The sequence below is a fragment of the Acyrthosiphon pisum genome, chromosome A2, assembly GCF_005508785.2.
Source record: "Acyrthosiphon pisum isolate AL4f chromosome A2, pea_aphid_22Mar2018_4r6ur, whole genome shotgun sequence".
Taxonomy (NCBI): Eukaryota; Metazoa; Arthropoda; class Insecta; order Hemiptera; family Aphididae; genus Acyrthosiphon; species Acyrthosiphon pisum.
In genome coordinates this window covers 49,394,013-49,414,341 of record NC_042495.1, presented here as the reverse complement: position 1 = coordinate 49,414,341, position 20,329 = coordinate 49,394,013, and the positions used below count along the sequence as shown (strand labels likewise).

At 28.9% G+C, this 20,329-nt stretch overlaps 1 protein-coding gene across 2 annotated transcripts; it reads left to right on the top strand.

Annotated features, from left to right (window-relative positions):
- The first annotated feature begins 179 nt into the window (after positions 1-179).
- LOC100165888 (protein PFC0760c) lies at positions 180-19,169 on the top strand. Of its 2 annotated transcripts, XM_001942803.4 has the most exons (13): positions 180-715; positions 3,432-4,022; positions 4,109-4,719; positions 5,461-5,574; positions 7,016-7,181; positions 7,449-7,664; positions 10,783-11,073; positions 11,819-15,467; positions 15,530-15,643; positions 16,362-17,481; positions 17,707-17,774; positions 17,958-18,115; positions 18,581-19,169. In XM_001942803.4, the coding sequence occupies exons 2-13, from the start codon at positions 3,436-3,438 to the stop codon at positions 19,065-19,067; spliced, it is 7,581 nt and encodes a 2,526-aa protein (XP_001942838.2). In that variant the 5' UTR covers positions 180-715; positions 3,432-3,435; the 3' UTR covers positions 19,068-19,169. The 2 variants fall into 2 exon arrangements, with proteins under 2 accessions (XP_001942838.2, XP_008186499.1); XM_008188277.2 differs by lacking the exons at positions 180-715; positions 3,432-4,022 and adding an exon at positions 7,267-7,381 and having other exon boundaries at positions 4,553-4,719.
- The last annotated feature ends 1,160 nt before the right edge of the window (positions 19,170-20,329 follow it).

Below are 20,329 nucleotides of genomic sequence, written 5' to 3'. Positions count from 1 at the left end.
CGATCTGCGATCAACTATAAATTGCACGCCGCATCGCCTACTAACCAGTCAACACCACCAATCCGAGTCGGCGATAACCCAGGGGAACCTATCGGTCCGCTGTAATAATAATAAAAAAAAGAATAAAAAGTAAAAACCATTGGCCAATGGCGTCCCCTCGTTTTTTGTTATTGCAATAGTGCTCTATTGTAAATTGTATTTTGTTATATGTATTTAATATTACATATTTTTATTATACATTTATACCCATAAGAGTTATATTATTTTATAATTTACCAAAAATATTAACGTGATGTGTGTGTTGGAACAATCGAATAATTATTAATTACAATTATATATTGTAATTTATCGATTACTGTGTGGCGTGTGCGCTTTTGACTTTTGATATTTCGCACACGTTTCGTGTTGTTTTTTGATTTGTACGTTTCAAATTTTTTACGTCCAAACTGACGCGTGCCTCTTTCGGTGGTCATACTAGTGTTGTACGAATGTGAATTATTTGAAATATAATTATTGTACCTAGTATTGAATACTATTGTCTATAATCATTACCAGAGAACAACTTCGACAATGGATTACTGATTAACCATAACAATACCGTGTCGCGTGTTCCCAGCGCGAGTCTAATCGTCGTTCAATGGAGGCCATGAAGACATCTTCAATCAGTTAGAACGAAAACCAAGATTCCATATCAACCGTTGTCGTCCTCATAGAGGTAAATCTCCTCTCTGAAATCTTGGTTTACTCTTAAATAATAGACAGGTGGACAAATAATTTGGTATTCTCGCCGACGTCCTGGCACCAAGTCCACAACAGATTTTTAGTCTCCCGCCACTGCCATTGCTTGGTCGAGTTTGGTGGTTCAGGCTATAGTAATGCCCTACCTATAGCCGATTTCGACATGGCGTTGCATTGTGCACGTCTACATCCATATACTGATGCTTATAATTTGTCATATATCAATAATCATTAAAACCATGCAAACAAATTATTTGTTGTATCTTATAGTGAATGTACTTACTATAAATTATTTATTATACATACCTAGAGTTATAGGTTTATAAAATTCTCATATTTATTTTTTATTTTTTTAATATTTAGCTAGGTAGTCTGAAATTCAGGAATTTACGGAAAACTCAGACTTGTTTATTTATATATGTGATAGAATCAGTACATTCCTAACCTCCATGTCTTGTTTCTATCATTCTTACAAATTTAAAACAGTAAAAATTATGTTTTGCAGGTAAGTACCACCCAACGTGTAGTTTATGTTATGCAATCAAATTTTCATACTAGAAAGAGGAGAACATTGACTGTACAACATTGTTTTTAATTTTTCGGTATCTCAAATGCCTATGAAAAAAGTTTTTATTGTTTGAAAATTCACTGTTTTTGAGTTTTTTGAACTGGAATAACTCTTTTTGTAGTTTTTATATCGAAAAAATAAAAACAATGTCGCTCAGTAAATGATCTCCTCTTTATAGTGTGAAAATTTGGTTGCTTAGTTAGCATGGACTACAGCCTTATTGGTTCTTACTCTACGCTAAACAGTCTGCTGTTTTACACTTCTAAGAAAACACATTCGGTTGTAGCTTTCTCTTGATGGTCTGCAATGTAACTACCTAAGAAACAGTGTTTTCTATAAATGTTAAGAATTAAAATAATGTACATGGGGTTTTATACAATTCATTGGCTCTGATCAGTTATTTATTTATGTAGTATTAAACTGGAGACATTTTATAGATTTTTATGAAACTTACATATTACAATATTCGGGACAATATTCCTAATTGTACAAAACTAAGCAATTTTTCAAACCTTCATTTTGTTTATAAAATACTTTTGAGAATTTAAGCTTTGGTACATTTATAAATCATCAATATAGGTACTGTATTGACTGGGGGGAAATGTTGAATCGGTGCTTATTGCTCTGAATCTTATTTTTTATCTTAAAATATTCTTTTGGGTTCTTATACATTTTTAATACCGTTATAGCAACAAATCGTTTTTTACGAACATTACCTATCTACATTTTATATAGATAGTACCCTCCTAATATTTTACGGGCGGAAAAATTTGTTTTTGCATAGTGGACTATTTTCAGTTGAGCCAGCCCTGGGTATAAGTTGTCAAATTTCAAATTTTTATGTATGAAAAATATATACCTAATAGCACCTAATAGTATACTTGAATGTTAATTTTAATGATATTGTATGAAATTTGTTAATTCTGTTTTGTGAATAAAAAAATTAATATTTTAGGTATCTACAAAGGTATCTATTATAATATGTTGGTATTCGAGTTGGTATTTATTGGAGTACATGCATACTATGTATTAGTTTTATTAGGTACCTATACCCTGTTCCAAAAGAGAAGACACGAGGCGGCCACAGACAAAACCGGTTTTGCTACGTAAATCTCGTGTCTTCTCTTTTGGAACAGGGTATAGGTATTTAGTTTATTTAATATTTCCTATTGAATAAATTAATAATTCAAACATTTTTGTAAACAGTATTAGTAACTTATTTTCCAATATATATTTGGGGGGATTACACCCCCCAACCATCTATTCTTAAAAACGTTTAAAGGATCTATTAACATTTTAAATGGTAATATTCTTATATAGGTACCTATTTATTTTCATTTAAGAGGACGTCGTACCCACATGTGTTATCTCTGTTTTACTAACATACAACATAATAAATTTATGTTAACCAGTTTCCATAGTGTGATGTTTTTTTTGATATTAGAGTGAATTGACCAATCATAAAATTTAAGGTAAGATTATTCTTTAGGGCTCAAGGTACGATTTTATTGATATTATTTTTAAGTAAATTATGATCATTTTAAAATTTACTGTTAAAAAGGTCATAATATCTTTCTTAAAAATAATAATATCAATTAAAGCCTACGTGTGGCTCTTGATAATAATCTTATCTTTAAATTTTATAATAGATAAATTTACTCTAATATCAGCACACTATTGGAACTGGGTAAAACATTTGCCATGTCTTACGTATGTAAGACGGAGACAACACAAGCGGATATGTTGTCAACTTAAATCAATAAATCAAAATCTATTAAAATTTGAGATCATTCATAATCATATGATTAATTTAATCAAAATTGTAGTATAAAAATTAAAAATATTTGCTTAAATATAATTACAGGTAAATATTATGAATTATTTATAATAATTGGATCTACTTAGGATTTATATATATTTTACCAAAAAAATCAAATGTTGCAGTAGAATAAATGTAGATATTAATTTATAGTATTGGAGATATTGAAATTGTGTAAGTAACTGGTACCGCTTTTACCACCTATTTTCAACAATGAAGTTAGGAAACTTAAAATTAATATAAAAGTTGTGATTTAGATTTAAAAAATTATAATATAGGTACCTATATATATATTTTTTATTTTAGAAACATGGACAATCCCGAAGCAACTGAAAACTCTATATGTGAAACGTCCCAACAACAGTTACCACCCATTGAAAATAACTGTCAGCCAGTTGAAAAAGTATTGTTGAACAATGATTATGCAGAACCTTCAAACATAGTAGATCAAATTAGTAATTCCGAAAACCAAATACCTGTGGACTCAACTGGTGTCAGTTCTCAAAATGCAAATGTTATTGCTGAACCGGGTACAATTGTTCCAACCGATAATTCTATGCCACCTCTTCCACCACTTCCTAAAAACGAAAATGGACAATTGCCACAACCACCAGCAGCACCAAACCAGGCTGATTACAACATGCAAAACTATGCAAACTACAATAATTATATGTACAACTATAACAATTATTATGGCTATCCTTATCCTCAATACCAATGGGATTATAACAGTCAACAATATTATCAACCATATCAAAATTATTACAATTATAATTTTAATCAAGCAAATCAAACCCAAACATCAAAACCACCTCCACCACCACCTGATTCTGTACAATTACCAGTTGAAGAGAAGCCAGCTAATAAAACAAACACTGCAGTTGACGACTCTAATAGGTGACTATTTATATTTTATAATTGATCTTGAATATTAAAATAATTAAATGGCTGATACCTAATAATAAATGTATTTTATTTTTCAGATATTCTCCTACGGCAGAAACTGACGATGATGATCCTATGAAAGGATTATCTGAAAACTATAAACCTGATGTTCTTATTGAAAAACCTACACAAACTACAAATGCTGCCCCCTTTGAAACGGTGACATCTGAACTGATTGAGGAGCAACATAACATACCAGAGAACATTGAAAATATAATTCAACAGACCATCGACCCCACAACCCTGTCTATGATTACACCAGAGCAACAGCGAGTACCTATGATTGCCCAGGTGCAACCATACAATAGCCAGGTTCAACAACTTAGCTATCAAATTAATCCTCAAAGTCAAATGCAATTAACTGAAACAGTTAACGAGGTAGTAAATCAACAGCAAACCTCACCTGCAATGAACGGCAAAGATGACTCCATTGAGAAAGTGTCCAAAGCATCAACGGTTTTGGGTAAATCCCAAGCCAAAAAACGCCTGATGGCATTTTCAATGATGAAACAAAAGTTACAAGAACAGAATAATTCAGTTATTGATAATCAGAGTTCAGACATTGGAGAAGGAAATGACGTGGAATTTGTACCGGAACACAATGTTTTTCAAACAGTTACAAAGAAAAAAGTTGTTACTAATAAAAAAGGTAAGTCGGTACCAAATTAGATATTTGTCAGCTTTATATTATAATATTTTTTTTTGCACCTTATTTAAAACAATTTCTAATTATACTTTTTTTTAGTGATAAAAATAAATTACTGTTATTTTATTATTTACACATGTTTATTGAGACTTGTTTTTGCTTTAAGAGGAAGTGATGTTTCCGTCTTACAAGTGCATAACATAGCAAATTTTACGCTCAGCAGAACACATGTTACTCTATTAATTTAAAAATGTGAATGGACCTCTTATAAAATTTAAAGGTAAGATGATGATCTAGGCAAACTCTTGGGCTATTTATTATATTTTAATTTTAAAACGAGTTATGAGAATTTAAAATTGTAAATTGTTTGTATGTCTTAAAATACTCATAACTCGCTTTAAAATTAAAATATAATAAGAAGCCCGCGAGGTTGCCTAGATAATAATCTTACCTTTACATTTTATAAGAGGTCAATTCATTTGGTTTTTTAAATTAACAGAGCTGTGTTGATTTATATTAATATGTGTTCTGCTGAACTTAAAATGTTGCTTTGTTATGCACTTGTAAGATGAAGACAACACATGTGGGCATAATGTCTGCTTAAATTTCATGTACTCAGATGGTATATTAAGTAATATGTAATAACTCAATAACCGTAAAAATTTAAAATCTCAGTGAGTTTTGTGATACTATCTCATCTAAAATAAAAATTAATAATTTGGTAAAATTTAATTAATTTAATAGTTGCTAAAGTTATCAAGGCTCAACAAACGATTGAACAAATTGAAGAAATGAAGAAAGATGAACTGTTACAAGGAAATAATGCAGCTTTATATCAACATCTTTTAAGAAGTGGTGGTAAATATAATATTTTAAAACAGTTGTTGGCTAACTCTTAATATGTAACTTGTATGCCATTGTAACGTTTATAATATAGTGTTGGTATATTCATAAACGTGCACACTGGGTAGTCATTGTAGGCACTTGACTACTATGCGAAACTTACTACCCTCCTCTATATTCAATATTATCATGATAATCAATAATTTTATTATTTTTATTTTCAAAATGCTTTTTTGTTATGGTAAATGTAATTAAATGAGGTTATCCCATCCGAATTAGTTTTTATAACTTTGGCAGTTAAGCGTGAATAAGAATATAATTTCTAATATGTGTCACGTTAATGCATTCTATTTATTTTAATAGTTATGTATGAGTATTCGGTCAAAAATGTCTACGCACGCTTATGGGTATATTATAGTAAATACTAAAAATATGTAATGATAAAATTATAAAATGTTTTGTATATTAGTAAAATTCTGTAAACATTTTATTTAAAACTTAAACTACTTCAAAGTGGGGGAAACGGGGCTTCGGAACGGTCGCTGCTGTCAGTCTGCATGTGCGTTGCGGGTTACTTCTCTCGTGGCCCAAAGTATAAGATAGAGGTTTCTTCTGGACATTGTTTTGATGGAACTTTTTTTTTGATTAATTAGGATCTTCTGCAATGTTTGCAATTTTTCTGACTGCCACATAAAATAGTTTATATTGTAGATTATTATTAATGATTCTCTTTTTATTACTATTTATTTATGTTTTGTCAAAGTCAAGGTGAAATGCAATTAACTCTTTGAGGAGCATGGGCGTTTATATGCGTTTTAAAATATACTGTCAAAAAGAGCATGGACGTATATATACATTATTATCGTAAATTTTTTTTAATTGTTTTGTTTATGTTTCATTACCATTAAAATACCTTATATAAAATATGTGCTGCCATCTGTGAAGTTTAATTTCAATCAATATATTTATTTTCATTTATCAATCCTATTAAAATAGTGTGTACATATACGTCTTCACTCATTATTTTTTTTCCAATTTTTCATTCCTAAGCCGCTCCATGAGTTGCATTTACGTATTCCAAGGATGCTCCTCAAAGGGTTAAATACCCAATACAACGGCATAATTTTTTTGGACAATATGTTGGTTAAAAAGTTAAAGTTAAGTTATTTTCAACTAAGGTACATAATATAATGAGTTACTTTTTTTTAAATGTAACTTCTAACTAATCAAATTAAAATTTCTGCATGATATTATGCAGTTACCATTTAGTTAGTTAACTTTAAAAATCTTGTTAGGTACATTTTTCCTAGTATAAACCTTATAGGTTAAACATATATTTTGATTTGTTTAAATTATAGTTTTTATATAGTTATTTATTTATATAATATCTAGTTTAATGGGTACTTAACTGAAGTAAATTAGTGTCTAGTCTTAGTTATATTAATTTTAATTTTAGGCAATGAAGCTCCAATCCTTCAGAAACTTGGTATAGAGTCATTGGCAGAAAAATATTCAGCTAAGATAAGAGAACAGGATAAGCGCTCAAGTAGACACCATCACAGGCGTCGAGATGAATCTAGAAGAGGCCACAAATATCGTCGTCGTTCACATTCAAAATCCAGGTTATTATTTGCCCAATTTTTATTCCTCAGCACAAAGACTGTACTAAATCCGATAATAAATATTTAGCGCAAAAATTATCCACAGAAAACAAAGTCCCGGGTCGTCAGCATTGCTGCAATATTATTCTATAAACTTTAGTGAAGGAAGCGCTGAGCACTTTTTGTACCTATTTGATATTTACATTATCATTTAAATAGAGGTATATCAATTACCCGAAATTATTACTGCTTAAAATTCATGTCGCCGTGACATTATTTTTCGTTTAGGTCTAGGTCAAGATCAACAGAAAAGCCAAAGATGCGAGCCCTAGAAGTCAAGAGTTGGAAAGATTTTGTCAAGGGTGGATTTCATTTTGACAGATTTAGAAGATTCAAAATGGATGAAGCTGAGGAAATAAAAGATAAAGAGCGGAAGTCTAGAAAAAAGAAAAGGCACGGAGACTCAAGATCTGATGGCAAAAACCATAAAAATGAATCTAACATGTAAGTTCCTATGGTTCATTTTTTTTTTTTTTACAACGGTCAGTTTTGTATTTATTTTGAATATTAGGCAAGTTAACTAATTTGTTTTAACTTGTAAAGTTAGTAAAAAGTAAGTAGTCAAGTAAAAAACTTTGTTTCTTTTTTTTCAATACAAAATTTAGAATTATACCTTTTGTTACAGCTCATCATAGTAATAAAATATATGTCTTAAATTTAAAAAACAAAATGTAGATATTCAATTTAATTGCTTCAGGTACTATAATACTTCAATACTGAAATCAATGACAAAATCCATAAAAATAATTGATTTACATGTTTCTATTTGACTAACTTTTTCCAAAGTGGTGGTAAAACTTTTTAAATTGTTTAAATATTATAATAATCAAATTCATTTTTGAATATAAGTAATTACATGTATAATATTAAATAATAATCAATTGATGGTAGCAGCGGCGATTTGGCAACAAACTTTGGCCCTGGAAATTACTGTGATGTAGGGTTTAATCGGTGTGTTAAATTTTAATTGAATATTTCAATGATATTAGGTATATTACTGTAGAAATTAAAATATCTATAAAAAAAACTGTTAATATATTTGTTTAGATATTTTGGTTCAGGGGCCTCGCTTCGACTATTATTTAAAGTCTTAAAGTACATCACAACACTAAAAACAAGTTTACTTAGATTTAAAGTATTTCATTATCTAATAAATATGGTGTGGGTCTCATGCTTTAATACTAATTATCCAATGAGATGCAGGCGTTTTAAAATATGTGTGTGACGTCTGATCTATAAACAATTATCTGTCGAATTCAAATTTTTTTTTTCATAACCAAAATCAGACAACGTAAACTAACTTTAATTTTGTCAAAACTAAATGTTTTATTAGGTAAAATTGACAGCAGTAGCGAGGCCTCTTAAAGAATGAACTATGAGAATACTTGTTTTAAATTTTGAGTTTTTTGACAGCTTTATCGACAATAATTAAAAATAAAAATGCTATTAATAGCTAATTTAAATTCGTTAAACTTATAAATGCTTAAAAAAAATCAAATTTATATTTAATTTTTTAATTATTTATATGATTTATATTCCCTGTGCTTAAGAAAATTACTATGAATTTTTTTCTTTTGACTCATATACCAAGATTCACTTTCCTATCAGAAAATATGCTGTACAAAATCAAAGAATTTTTATTGCCCCCAAAAGATGACAGACAAAGAAAATAAAAATCTACAAATAATAATTGTTAAATCGATACATTCATCGCTCCGCTCAAAATCTAAAACAGTCAACTTATTTTACTAAGTTCAACCAAAATGCTCTGCGTGTATATTATATAAAATTATAATTATTAATTAAATAAAAAATATTAAAATACATTTTATAAAAATTTTAACCATTTAAAATATAATATAATTGGTTTATACTTGGTACTTAGTGCAGCTAATATGGTAATATGAGTGCAAAACACGCAGATACGCAGTATATTATGTCAAATAATTTTAATACATATACACCACCTCAGAGTTATAATATGATGATCGACTCACCACAGGTATTTCAGTGGCCCAATCCTCTGCTGGATATTACGAATAAAATATTGAATCAAATTATTTTTTTATTGACACTAATATCATATCAATATTAAAATTTAAATAATATGACCACTGACCAAAGTTTTCTGCATTCATACTATAATCATCAACCAAAAACCTGTGCCATGATTGTTTACCCAACATTGTTAAGACTTTGTGTTAATACATGATAATACTTATACATATATCAATTTTTTTTTATTATTTACTATGATAACTATTAATTAATTATAAGTATAAAAATGTGTTTGGGATACTAGGTAAATTAGTTATATTATTGTTTTATTAATTATGGTTATAAATATGATATTGTATGCTTCTCTCATAAGACTCGTAATGATTAAGATGAATCTACACGGACATTTGTCTCCGTCTTACAATTGCATAACATGGAAAATTATGCGTTCAACAGATCATGTTTAGCTCCGTTAATTTAAAAATTAGAGTGAATTGTCCTCTTATAAAATTTAAATGTAAGATTGTTATCTATGATACACCACAAGCTTATTGCTATATTTTAATTTTAAAGCGAATTATGAGTATTTTATATATTATATAGATGTACAAACAATTTACAATTTTAAAATACTCATAACTTGCTTCAAAATTAAAATATAACAAAAAGCCTATGAGATGCCCTAGATAATAATAATCTCACCTTTAAATTTTATAAGAGTTCAATTCACTCTAATTTTTAACCCTAGATCACACGCATTTAAAATATTCACGAGAATACACGCACACGGTCTTTTTGTCACACACAGTATGGCGTAAATCATAGTCAACTAACAAGTCGCAATAAAAATATAATAACTATCAATTTCGTTTATCGAGCAGCAATTATTGATAACACAGTTTAAAAATAACACATAATTGATTTTTTACGATCACGCACACAGTCTTTTTGGCCGTACATTAATACGTAATGTCTGGTAATGAACTCTGAACACTTCTATATTACTGACATCAGATCGTATACAGTTAGGAGTTGTATTTAATGTTAGTTTATCATTTAATTAGAAGGTACCCAGATTAGGTTAGGTTAATATTTTGTATTTTTGAAACAATGAACAAAATTCTAAAAGCCCGGTCTTTTTGACCGTGAAGCGTGTGCTCTAGGGTTAAACTAGCAGAGCTAAACATGGTTCGCAGAGTGCAAAATGTTGTTTTATGTCAAACATTTGTTAGACAACTTATGACAACTTATGTCTGCATAGCATCTTCTTAATGATGGTAGGTGGGTACTGGCTGGTAAGTTATAGGTATGTCCACTGACAAAAAAATTAATTGCTCTAATGAATATAATATTATAATTTATTAAAAAGTTGAATACATTTTAAATTTAAAGCTTTTATTAAAAAAAAATCAACTCGTCAAGTAACATAGTTAAAAACTACTAAACATTAACTTTTCAACTCTTTAATGGTCAGCTTTGTTTATTCTCCTCTCTGTAGAATTTAGTTATTTGGCACGTTATTTATTTTAATTTTCTATGTTATTTTTATTGCTATATTTTGAAGACTATCCGAAACAGAAAAAGGAACCGGAGATCAGAAATTACGCCACAACTTATTAGATCGCAAAAAAGAAATTCTTAAGGGTCTTGAGGTCAACACACACGAAGGAGACTTTACTAAGGATTTCCCCAGTTACATTATTCGATGCACTAAAAATAAGCCATCCATAAAGTTTAGTGAAAATCCAGCAAATGCCACTTATCATCTTCAGAACAGACAACAAATGTTAGCCACACTTCTTCCAGAAATTGAAGCAATTGTACTCAAGTTCTTATCTGCAATGAAACCAAAAAAGTAAAATATATATTAATCATACATTTAAGAGTTAATATTATAATCAAGAGTATAAAACAAAATGATATGCATAATGATTTAAAATTAATAATGTAATATCATATACTCTGGCTCACAAGAGAATGACTAGGTTTTGTGCCTGTATACTGAATCCACTTCATCACAGTGTTCCGATTTCTCCCACTATCTCTCTGAATTCTCCACTCTAGTATCATCCGTCTGCGTGTACACAAATACTATAATTGCGTTCTCAGCTATTGATCATTGTAGAACGCTACCAAATTGTGTTACCAGATCAGTTTTGGTCAATGCTGTGGTTATTCTTTTGTAGCCTTATGCCGGGTTGCACAAAACATTCAATAGTGAGCTAATGGTCCCTTAAACAAGATTAGTGGCCTCCTATTGGTCCATTAAATTTTTAGTGACCCATTAAATTTAATAAATTGTTTATGCAACCCAGTACTAGTATTGACTATTGTAAACACATTGATATAACTACTGTAAATTTCAAGTTGATATTGGCCAATAGTGTTCAAATGAATGCCATTGTGAGTGTAGATGGTGGGGAGGGGTTGATTTCTGAACATACACAGTTTAATTTATATTAAAAATATAATTTATGGTTATAAAATCATAAATACGGGGGAAAAGGTCATGTGGGCCATCCGGGATCTATCCCCCCCATTCGATTGCCACTGGGTTTGCCAATTTTATTATATTATAAATGATGAATTATTTTTTTTAGGCTTAAAGAAAACTGTTATGCTGACAATTACTATAACAACATAGATGAAAAACTTTTAGTTATGATGAAAGATAAAAATATTTATCCATTCAAAGGTTGGTGGCCCAAAACAAGTTTTATTATTACTCAAGTCAAAGAAGATCCAAATATTGAAATAGATGAAGATGTATTTATGAATGAAATTACAACTAGTAAACGAACCAAAAAATCTAGATTTAATGATGATACATCTCATGTTGAATTAAGGCCTACTGTTCCATCCAAATGGGATAGTGATTATGACGGTAGTCCAGCTGCTGAGAATAAAATAGCGTATGTTGGAGTAACTCAAAGTGAAGAAATTAATACTAATGATAATGTCTGCACAATCCAAAGAGAAGAAAACAATCTTTTGGACATAAGCCACCAGGAAGAAGCAATGGACACTGCTTCTGATGTTGGCGAAGATGAACCAAAGATTGAAGTTAACGTTTGTCCAGCTCTACCTGTTCAGGATCAAGAACCACAAGGACATACTAAATTGAATACAGAATATGAAGAATTTTTGAAAATTGTAAAAGTTGATAAAGTGGAAAGTGAACCTGCTTCTATTATAACTACTCAAAAAGATAATGAAAACAACCTATCAATGAAGTCTTCATCATTGAATGATGATTCTATACAAGACGAGTCTGATGAGTATATGTCCACTAAGTCTTCAGTAGAATCTGGTTCATTACAAAATGTTGTTGAAGAGTCTGATTCAAATGATAAAATATTTATTGAAGAATTACCTCATATTGATTTAAAGTTAAGAAGTAAGAAAAAATCATCTAGTAAAAAGTCTAGATCATTTAAGAATAAAGAAAGTAAAAAGAAAAGGCATAAATCAAGTTCCAGTGAAAGTTCACAAGATTCAGAAACAGAAAGTGATAGTAGTTCGGATGATAGTGATTCTGAATCATCTGATTCAACCTCTACAGTTGAAAAAAAGAAAAAAAAGAAATCAAAAAATAAGAAGAAAAGAAAAACCAAAACAAATTACAAAAAGAAACACAGGGGTGATAAGAATAAGACCAAAAGTCCCGAAGATGAAAAAGATGCTAATAGTAGTATAATCAACTTAATTGAAAAAGCATTGAATGTTGAAATTAAAAAGAGACCTTCAGATAGTAAAGAACCTAAACAGAAAAAGAAGAAAAGAAAACACGAGAAAAATAAACATATAGCAAATGAAGAGAATGATGACAAATTTGAAAAAGTTAAGGATTGTTTAAAAGAAACAATTACAAAATTGGTTAAAACTGAAAAAGTAAATAAAAACCAATCTCTTTCATGTGATGACACTGTCATTGAAGTATTGAAATATTTAAATGATAAAGAAAAAAAGAATAAAAAATCAAAGAAAAGTTTGAAAAGAAAGCATGACTCAGATATTTCTGACGATGAGAAAACTCCCAAAAAATCTAGATTAGTTGATAGTTGTTCAAAACCTAAAGTTAATGAAAAGAAAAAAAAGAGTAAAAAAAAGAAATCTGTCGATTCAGATGAATATATGACAAAAAAAAAGTCTAAAAAGAAATCTAAAACTACTGATACTTCAGAGGCTGAAGATGTAGAGGTGTTAATCCAAAATAAAAGTAATGATTCAGTTCAGTTTTTTGAATTGCGACCCAATGAGTGGAACATAATTAAAAAAAGTTCCAGGAGGGGAGTCGTCCATCACTCGGAAGTAGAAAATAAAAATAAAACATCACCTGTACATAACACTATAAAACGCAATGAAAACATTAAACAAAAAAAATCTGATTCCCTTGGTTCAATCGAAAAATATTCTCCTACAAATATAACTAAAAACAATTGTGAAATACCGAAATTGCTTGATGTATTTAAAGAACACGTCGTGGAAAAAGAAAGAATAAAACAATTGTTAAAGCCCAACAAAATTATCAAAAGCGATAAAATTGACAATGTTTCAAAAAATATAGTTGAAGAAAAAATATTAATCAATTTTACAAACTCTGACAGTGAACCTAATGAAGAAGTAGAGAAGTGTATTGAAGAAAATGATGAAATGTCAAACAAATCTGCTGACAAGTGTCCTAATGATATATTTAAACTTAAAAATGATTTACAACAATCAATATTTTTGAAAAATGATAATAGTGAACAGCATAACATGGATAAAGATCTTGAGAGTAATTTTAAACCCCAAACCCAAAGCACACCACCAATTGATCCCTATGATAAACCTCATATTACTTGTACTACTATTAAAGCTGTTACAGAAACAATATCGTATAGAGACAAAGTAAAAATGAATTTAAAGAAGCTTTCATCTTGTCAAAATATACCGTTTGTATTTGGATTTTCTTCTCCAATTAGCCTTATTAAATCGAACAATTTTATATTTGATAAAAGCAAAGATCTTAAAGTGACCAAAGAAAAAGAAAAATCTAATGAAGATGAACGAAAAGTAGACGATCCAAAAATTAATGAAACACAACTTTCAGAGTCTGATAAACCTAAAGTAATTAATCTTTCTCCAACACAAATGGAAATCCCGGATGTAACCAAAAAAGAATTACATAAAAACAATATTGAAACTAATGACAAAACATTAGATCATAGTTATGATTGGGATGACTCTGAAGAATCCGATACTGACCAATCACTAATTACAAGCACTAATTCATCAGAACATTCAAGTGATGAAGGAGAAAGTGAACAAATTTATTCAAATTTATTGAAAAATGACTCACCAAATATATGTAATATAAATGAAACATTCTCAAATTATAGTGAATCTAAAGAACTTGAGGAAATTGAATCTAATGTGTTTGAAACAAATAGTAGTTCTGAGTCAGTAATTAAAGAAAAAGAACTTCCTTTAGAAGTTGAACATTTTCTTATTGAGAAACAAATAACTACTTCGTCAAATTTTGCTGATTTCTCTAAACAAAATTTAGATTATAATACTGAAGGTTTACAAAATGATGTTATATCAGTTAAAATGGATGAAAAAGATTCAGATCCTGTGTACTCTCAAAGGTCTAGCATCGATATAATAGAAGTTACTAAATCCAACAATGAACTAATTACCCAATGGACGTCAGATTGGATTAATTTGGATAAGTCAGTTACTGAAATTAATCATTCAAGCAATTCTAAATCTGGGGATGAAGAATTACAACTAAAGAAGAAATCGCGTTGGGACGAACAACCCATGGATAATTCAATTAGCAAATCACAGAAGCTTAATAATGGACAGGAAGAGTATAAGTATGAAACTGAAACAAACAACTTAACTCATGCACCAAAAGATACTAATTATCCAACTAACAATGAAGACGACCTTTATAATGAACAAAATCAAACATGTGAAATAATGTCAATAAATTGCATGAATGATTATAATGAAATTAATCCTTATGTTTATGATGATTATTCTCAAACTTATGAACAATATAGTGGTATACCTATGTATTCTGAAATGAAAACTATTGACCATGATTTACTAAGTCCAGTTGACTATAGTGTGTATGAAAACTTTAATCCTAATTATAATTACCATACTGAAGATTACGAAATGTGGAAATCTGTAGATACAGATACATCTGAATATGGGATGATAAAAGCAATTCCAACAACTGATGAAACAGTTTCACACGTAAGATGGTTAACAATTTATTTTATCAACTGTTTGTATTAACATTTTTAATTATTTTTTAGTTGATCGATGTTTTTGAAAATGTTCCTTCTGAAAATATTTCTATTGATCAAGTTGAATTTTTACAAGAGGAAGTACTAAATGAAAACACTGATACTATTATTTCAGACCCTCAGGTAAATAGATCAGGTCATAATCACTAAAAACAAATGTACAAATCCACAGTTCTTCCAAAATCACACTGTTCAATACTGCACACATTTATATGTATCAATTATGCATACGTTTATCTCAAAACACATTATTGTTTAGTACCGCACACTAGTCAATCATTTAATCATAATCTCAAAATAAAACTTTCATGATTATCCGCAGATTGTTTTACTTTTACTACAAATTTGTTCAGATAAGATATGCTTATGATTTTTATGTTAACATGTTAACTGCTGTCCTATGGCTGCCTTTCAAATTTCTTTTTTTAACAATATAACTAAAGTTATATACACTAAAGTGATCACTAATTTTTATACAAGTTGACTAAGAAATAAGGTTTTTGCAGTTAAATTATACTCTGTTCAGCGAGAGAACGCGCCGATTTTGCGCATCTATCCGCGTCACCATGTTATTGAAACCGATTCCCCAATAGCAGGGTATTGCGTGGGGGAACCAGTTTTTGTCAGTACACAACGCGGTCTCTCGCTAAACAGAGTATAGAAATGAACATAATTTAGTATTTTAATGTTTTTATATTTGGCTGAATAAAACCCATTGTTGGAGGAAGTTAAAAGTAATCTTGTAAATAATCACAAAAAAAAAAAAAAAAAAAAAATGGCCTGCTTTGATTCTTTTTCCAACAGTATCATCAAAAATACTAAATTACAATATTTTTTATAGGAGGAAATTGTCAAAAATGAAAAATCAGATAGTGCAAGTCATGATGAACTATTTGTCAAACTGTATCATCAACATTTTCAACATTACAATCAAAATCCAATTAAATACTCACTGAGTGATCCTGTTATAATTAGTACAGACAATGTCGAAGTGAATTTTCCAGATATTTCGACATCTCAAGAAAAGTTGTCAGAAATTGATCAAAAATCTGATGATATAATTTCCATACCTTTACAAGCCCGAGCATATGTATGTATACTTGAAGACGATAATACCAATCTTTATCTCACCAGTGACAACTACATGGCATATTGTGCTGTTGAGGATAGATGTATGGTGCACATATCTGTAAATGCATGTAGCCGTGATGGAGTTGGGAATGATGTCAGACATTGTTTTAATGTAAGCTTAAATGGATCAATACATGAGTATTGGTTGCATGCAGATTTAATTCCATTTCATGTTCCATCTGATGCTGAGTCAGGTGTGTTCAGTGATGACGAGATGGACTCTTTGGATTCAGATTCTGGTCATGAAGAGGATGTAGATAATGACAATAATGAAAATGATGATCATATTATTGAAAGTGAATGGGAATTAGTTGACAACATTCATGACAATGTCAATAGCTGGCTGGATGAACCATACATACTTAAAAAATATAATATAGAACATGATGATAGTCATATCAATCAAGAGCATTATGTGACTAGTTCTTCGGAATGTGACACAGATGGAAGTGAATTTTCAGATTCTTATGTTGAAATGTTTAACGATAAACAAAATATTAATGAAAATCATTTTCACAAGTCACATGAAACTAAAGATGATAAACACATATACCAAAATGTGTTCGATGTAGTGACGCCTACAAATGTTTCTGAAAATACTGAAAATTCTGATTTATTAGTAGAAACTGATGAGTGTATAAAATCATCGGAACAATTAGTTTTGGATGTTGAAATTAAAAATGATATGTTGGAGGTTAATGAGAATAATCTAACTTCAAAAATAAAATCAGGGAACAATGATGTCTTGGGGGACTTGGTAGAAAAAGTAAACAATGACAACGCCTCAGTAATGTTAGAAGAAAACGAAAACAACTATGAAAATGAATCAGGTAATAATAAAAATTTAGAATAAAGTGGTAAGAATTATATAGGTAAACTTAATAACTAATTTTCTTACTTGATAAAATTACGTTTCAAATTTTATTTAAGATAATATGATCTTTTACATAATATTGCTTTCAATTGTCTACACTAAAGAATAATACTAAATTATAATAATTAATCAATGTTTTATACTGCTAATAGCTTGTTTTGTTATATTTATTATTCTGTAGGCTTATGTATGAAAGAAGAAGTTACTGTTGCTGACCTTTCCATGATGGATACTATTATTAATCAAAAGGTATTAAATCAATATTAAATTATAATCTTTATAATCTTTATTATTCTTTACTTACAATTATTGTGAAGACAAAAATGTTTATGATTCCATTATAAAAAAAAACCAACTTTTTATGAATAACTTGTGTGTACATATGAATCATTAATTTTTAACTAATAGTTTGACCGTTTTTGAAATATTCAGATATTAATTCAGAAATTAAAAATTCGTGCAAAAGAAAAGGTTCGTGAGAAACTGCCCGACACAATAATGATTCGCTATAGCGACAATATGGAGACCATTAAATATCCATTCTTAGGACTGTTTCAGCCACCGACTAACAGTATCCTATCTAAACCAAGGTAAGAACATACATAATTTATACAGATATTATATTTATAAATTTGTTAGTGTTTGAAATTTTTTTTTTGCTATGATTGTTTAATGAATTTATAAATTACTTTCAATCAAAATTAAATAAAAATATACCTGTGCTTTATAATTTCATTTTCAATATTAAGCATTTGTTCTTTTTATTTCATTTTTAATCTGTTCCTTATGTTGATACTATAAGTATGTAATTATTATAATAATATTAATTATGTAGGGATAATGCTTAAAATCGTCAATTATAAAAAAATTCATGTAATATATTATATATTTAATTTTCTTAAAAACGAATAAATAATAAATGTACTCTTAATCAATTCTTTATTACTTATTACTGTACTGATAAAGTGTTATTGTTGTTTCGTTTTATCCTATTAAAGTTAAATATCTATTGAATTATTTACAAAAACATAATTTTTTTTAACTATTGTGTTTAGATCTACTAAACCAACACGCACTTCAAACTTGTCTAAACGTGTGACTTTTGCTGATGGAATCCGTCCTGGAGACAATTTGGCAGCATCTCCAACGCACGACGATGTCGGTCGCCCATTATCACCTCCCCCTCTTAAAAGATTAATGAGGGAAACATTAAAATTCAAACGTAACATGTATCCATTTAAAAAAACAAAGGTACGCACCAAATTGACAATGGTAAAAAAGAAAGTGGCCAAAGTAACACCTTCAATTAAGGAAACCAATCCATCGGTTATTGAGTATTATATCAGTCGTCGTCGTCTTGGAGACTTGCCTATTGGAGAAACCCCCAATAGTAGTTTCTTAAGTTCCAATCATTCATCAAATACTAATAATGAGAGTACGGAAAAGATGTCTACACCACCCAGACCCACAAGAGAAGTCACTCCAGTGCCATCTGATACTGAGTGTTGGAATGATGACGATACAATTAAAAACAACAGATAATAATTCAAGATTAAATTCTAGCTTTGTAGAAGAGTGAAATAATAGAATATCAACCTATGCCTTTAGTTCAATGTTATATAAATATATATATACATGTATTTATATTATGTCTACATAATTGTGTGTATACCATATACATACGTAATTAATAATTTTATGGATGTATATTTCTCGACATTTATTATTTTATTTTGTCTAGATCAAAATATATTTCTTAATATTATTTATTTTTATTATCTATCCCAATTATATTAATTTGTGTAAAATAATTATTTATCTATGTATTAATGTTTATTTTATGAACAATATTATGGAGGATGAGAAGCTAAACAGGTGCCACATTTTCAGTGCATAACTAGATTTTTAAAACATTTTTTCTTATAATAATTGATATTTGTTACAACATTATGACTTAAAAATATTACTATAATAGTATACCAAATAGGCAAAAAAAAATATTAAAATGTAACTACTACTACTGTAGATAATGCATTGATTAAACCGCTGTTTTTGAATACAGGCATTACACATATATAGAATATTTTTAAATCCATACTACTTACCACAAATCTTTTTTTCCATTTAAAATCCACCAAATCAAAAATGATTCTTTTTCTATACATTTTTAATTTATGATTATTGATTATTTAAATACCGGATTTGTTAAATTTATTAACTTTTTAATTTTTATCATAAACAAATTTCTTAATTTCCACTTTTCCACTTTTCACTATACATAATTTTGACTGATTAGCGAATAGCTACAATCCAATTCTCTGCTTAATAGCTATGACAGACTACCAATCACTGTCATTTAAAAAATCAATCTCTTGAAACTGGGATACAATAATTCTGAGTTGGTTTTTATTTCATCTTAAACAATTTTATTTTTACATCCCGATAAATGACAAATTATATATTTTTTAAAGAATATTGTAATTGCATTTTTAAATAAGTCTTAACTGTCATTATAATATTATGTACGTGGTGTATTATATATTATGTGTATTGTAATTATATATAACAATGTTAAAAAAAAAAAATAATAAAAATTTGAAACAGTTTTTAATTACTACACTGTTACCTAATTTACTAATGTATAATATTATATATAACATATCACATTTGATAACTATTTTACCCAAGCACTATATTATTATTCTATGACTATAGATAATATATAATATAGTTCTATTTATCTATAGTTGTGAACTAGACTTATTATTTGTAAATAATGATAAGAAAAAAAAGTTAAACTAAAT

Bases quoted from the DNA above. Each gene is read 5' to 3' on its own strand.
- LOC100165888 (XM_001942803.4), top strand. From the start codon at position 3,436: ATGGACAATCCCGAAGCAACTGAAAACTCTATATGTGAAACGTCCCAA. The intron at 11,074-11,818 runs GTAAAATATATA...TATTTTTTTTAG, and splicing joins TCTGCAATGAAACCAAAAAA to GCTTAAAGAAAACTGTTATG. The intron at 15,644-16,361 runs GTAAATAGATCA...TATTTTTTATAG, and splicing joins CTATTATTTCAGACCCTCAG to GAGGAAATTGTCAAAAATGA.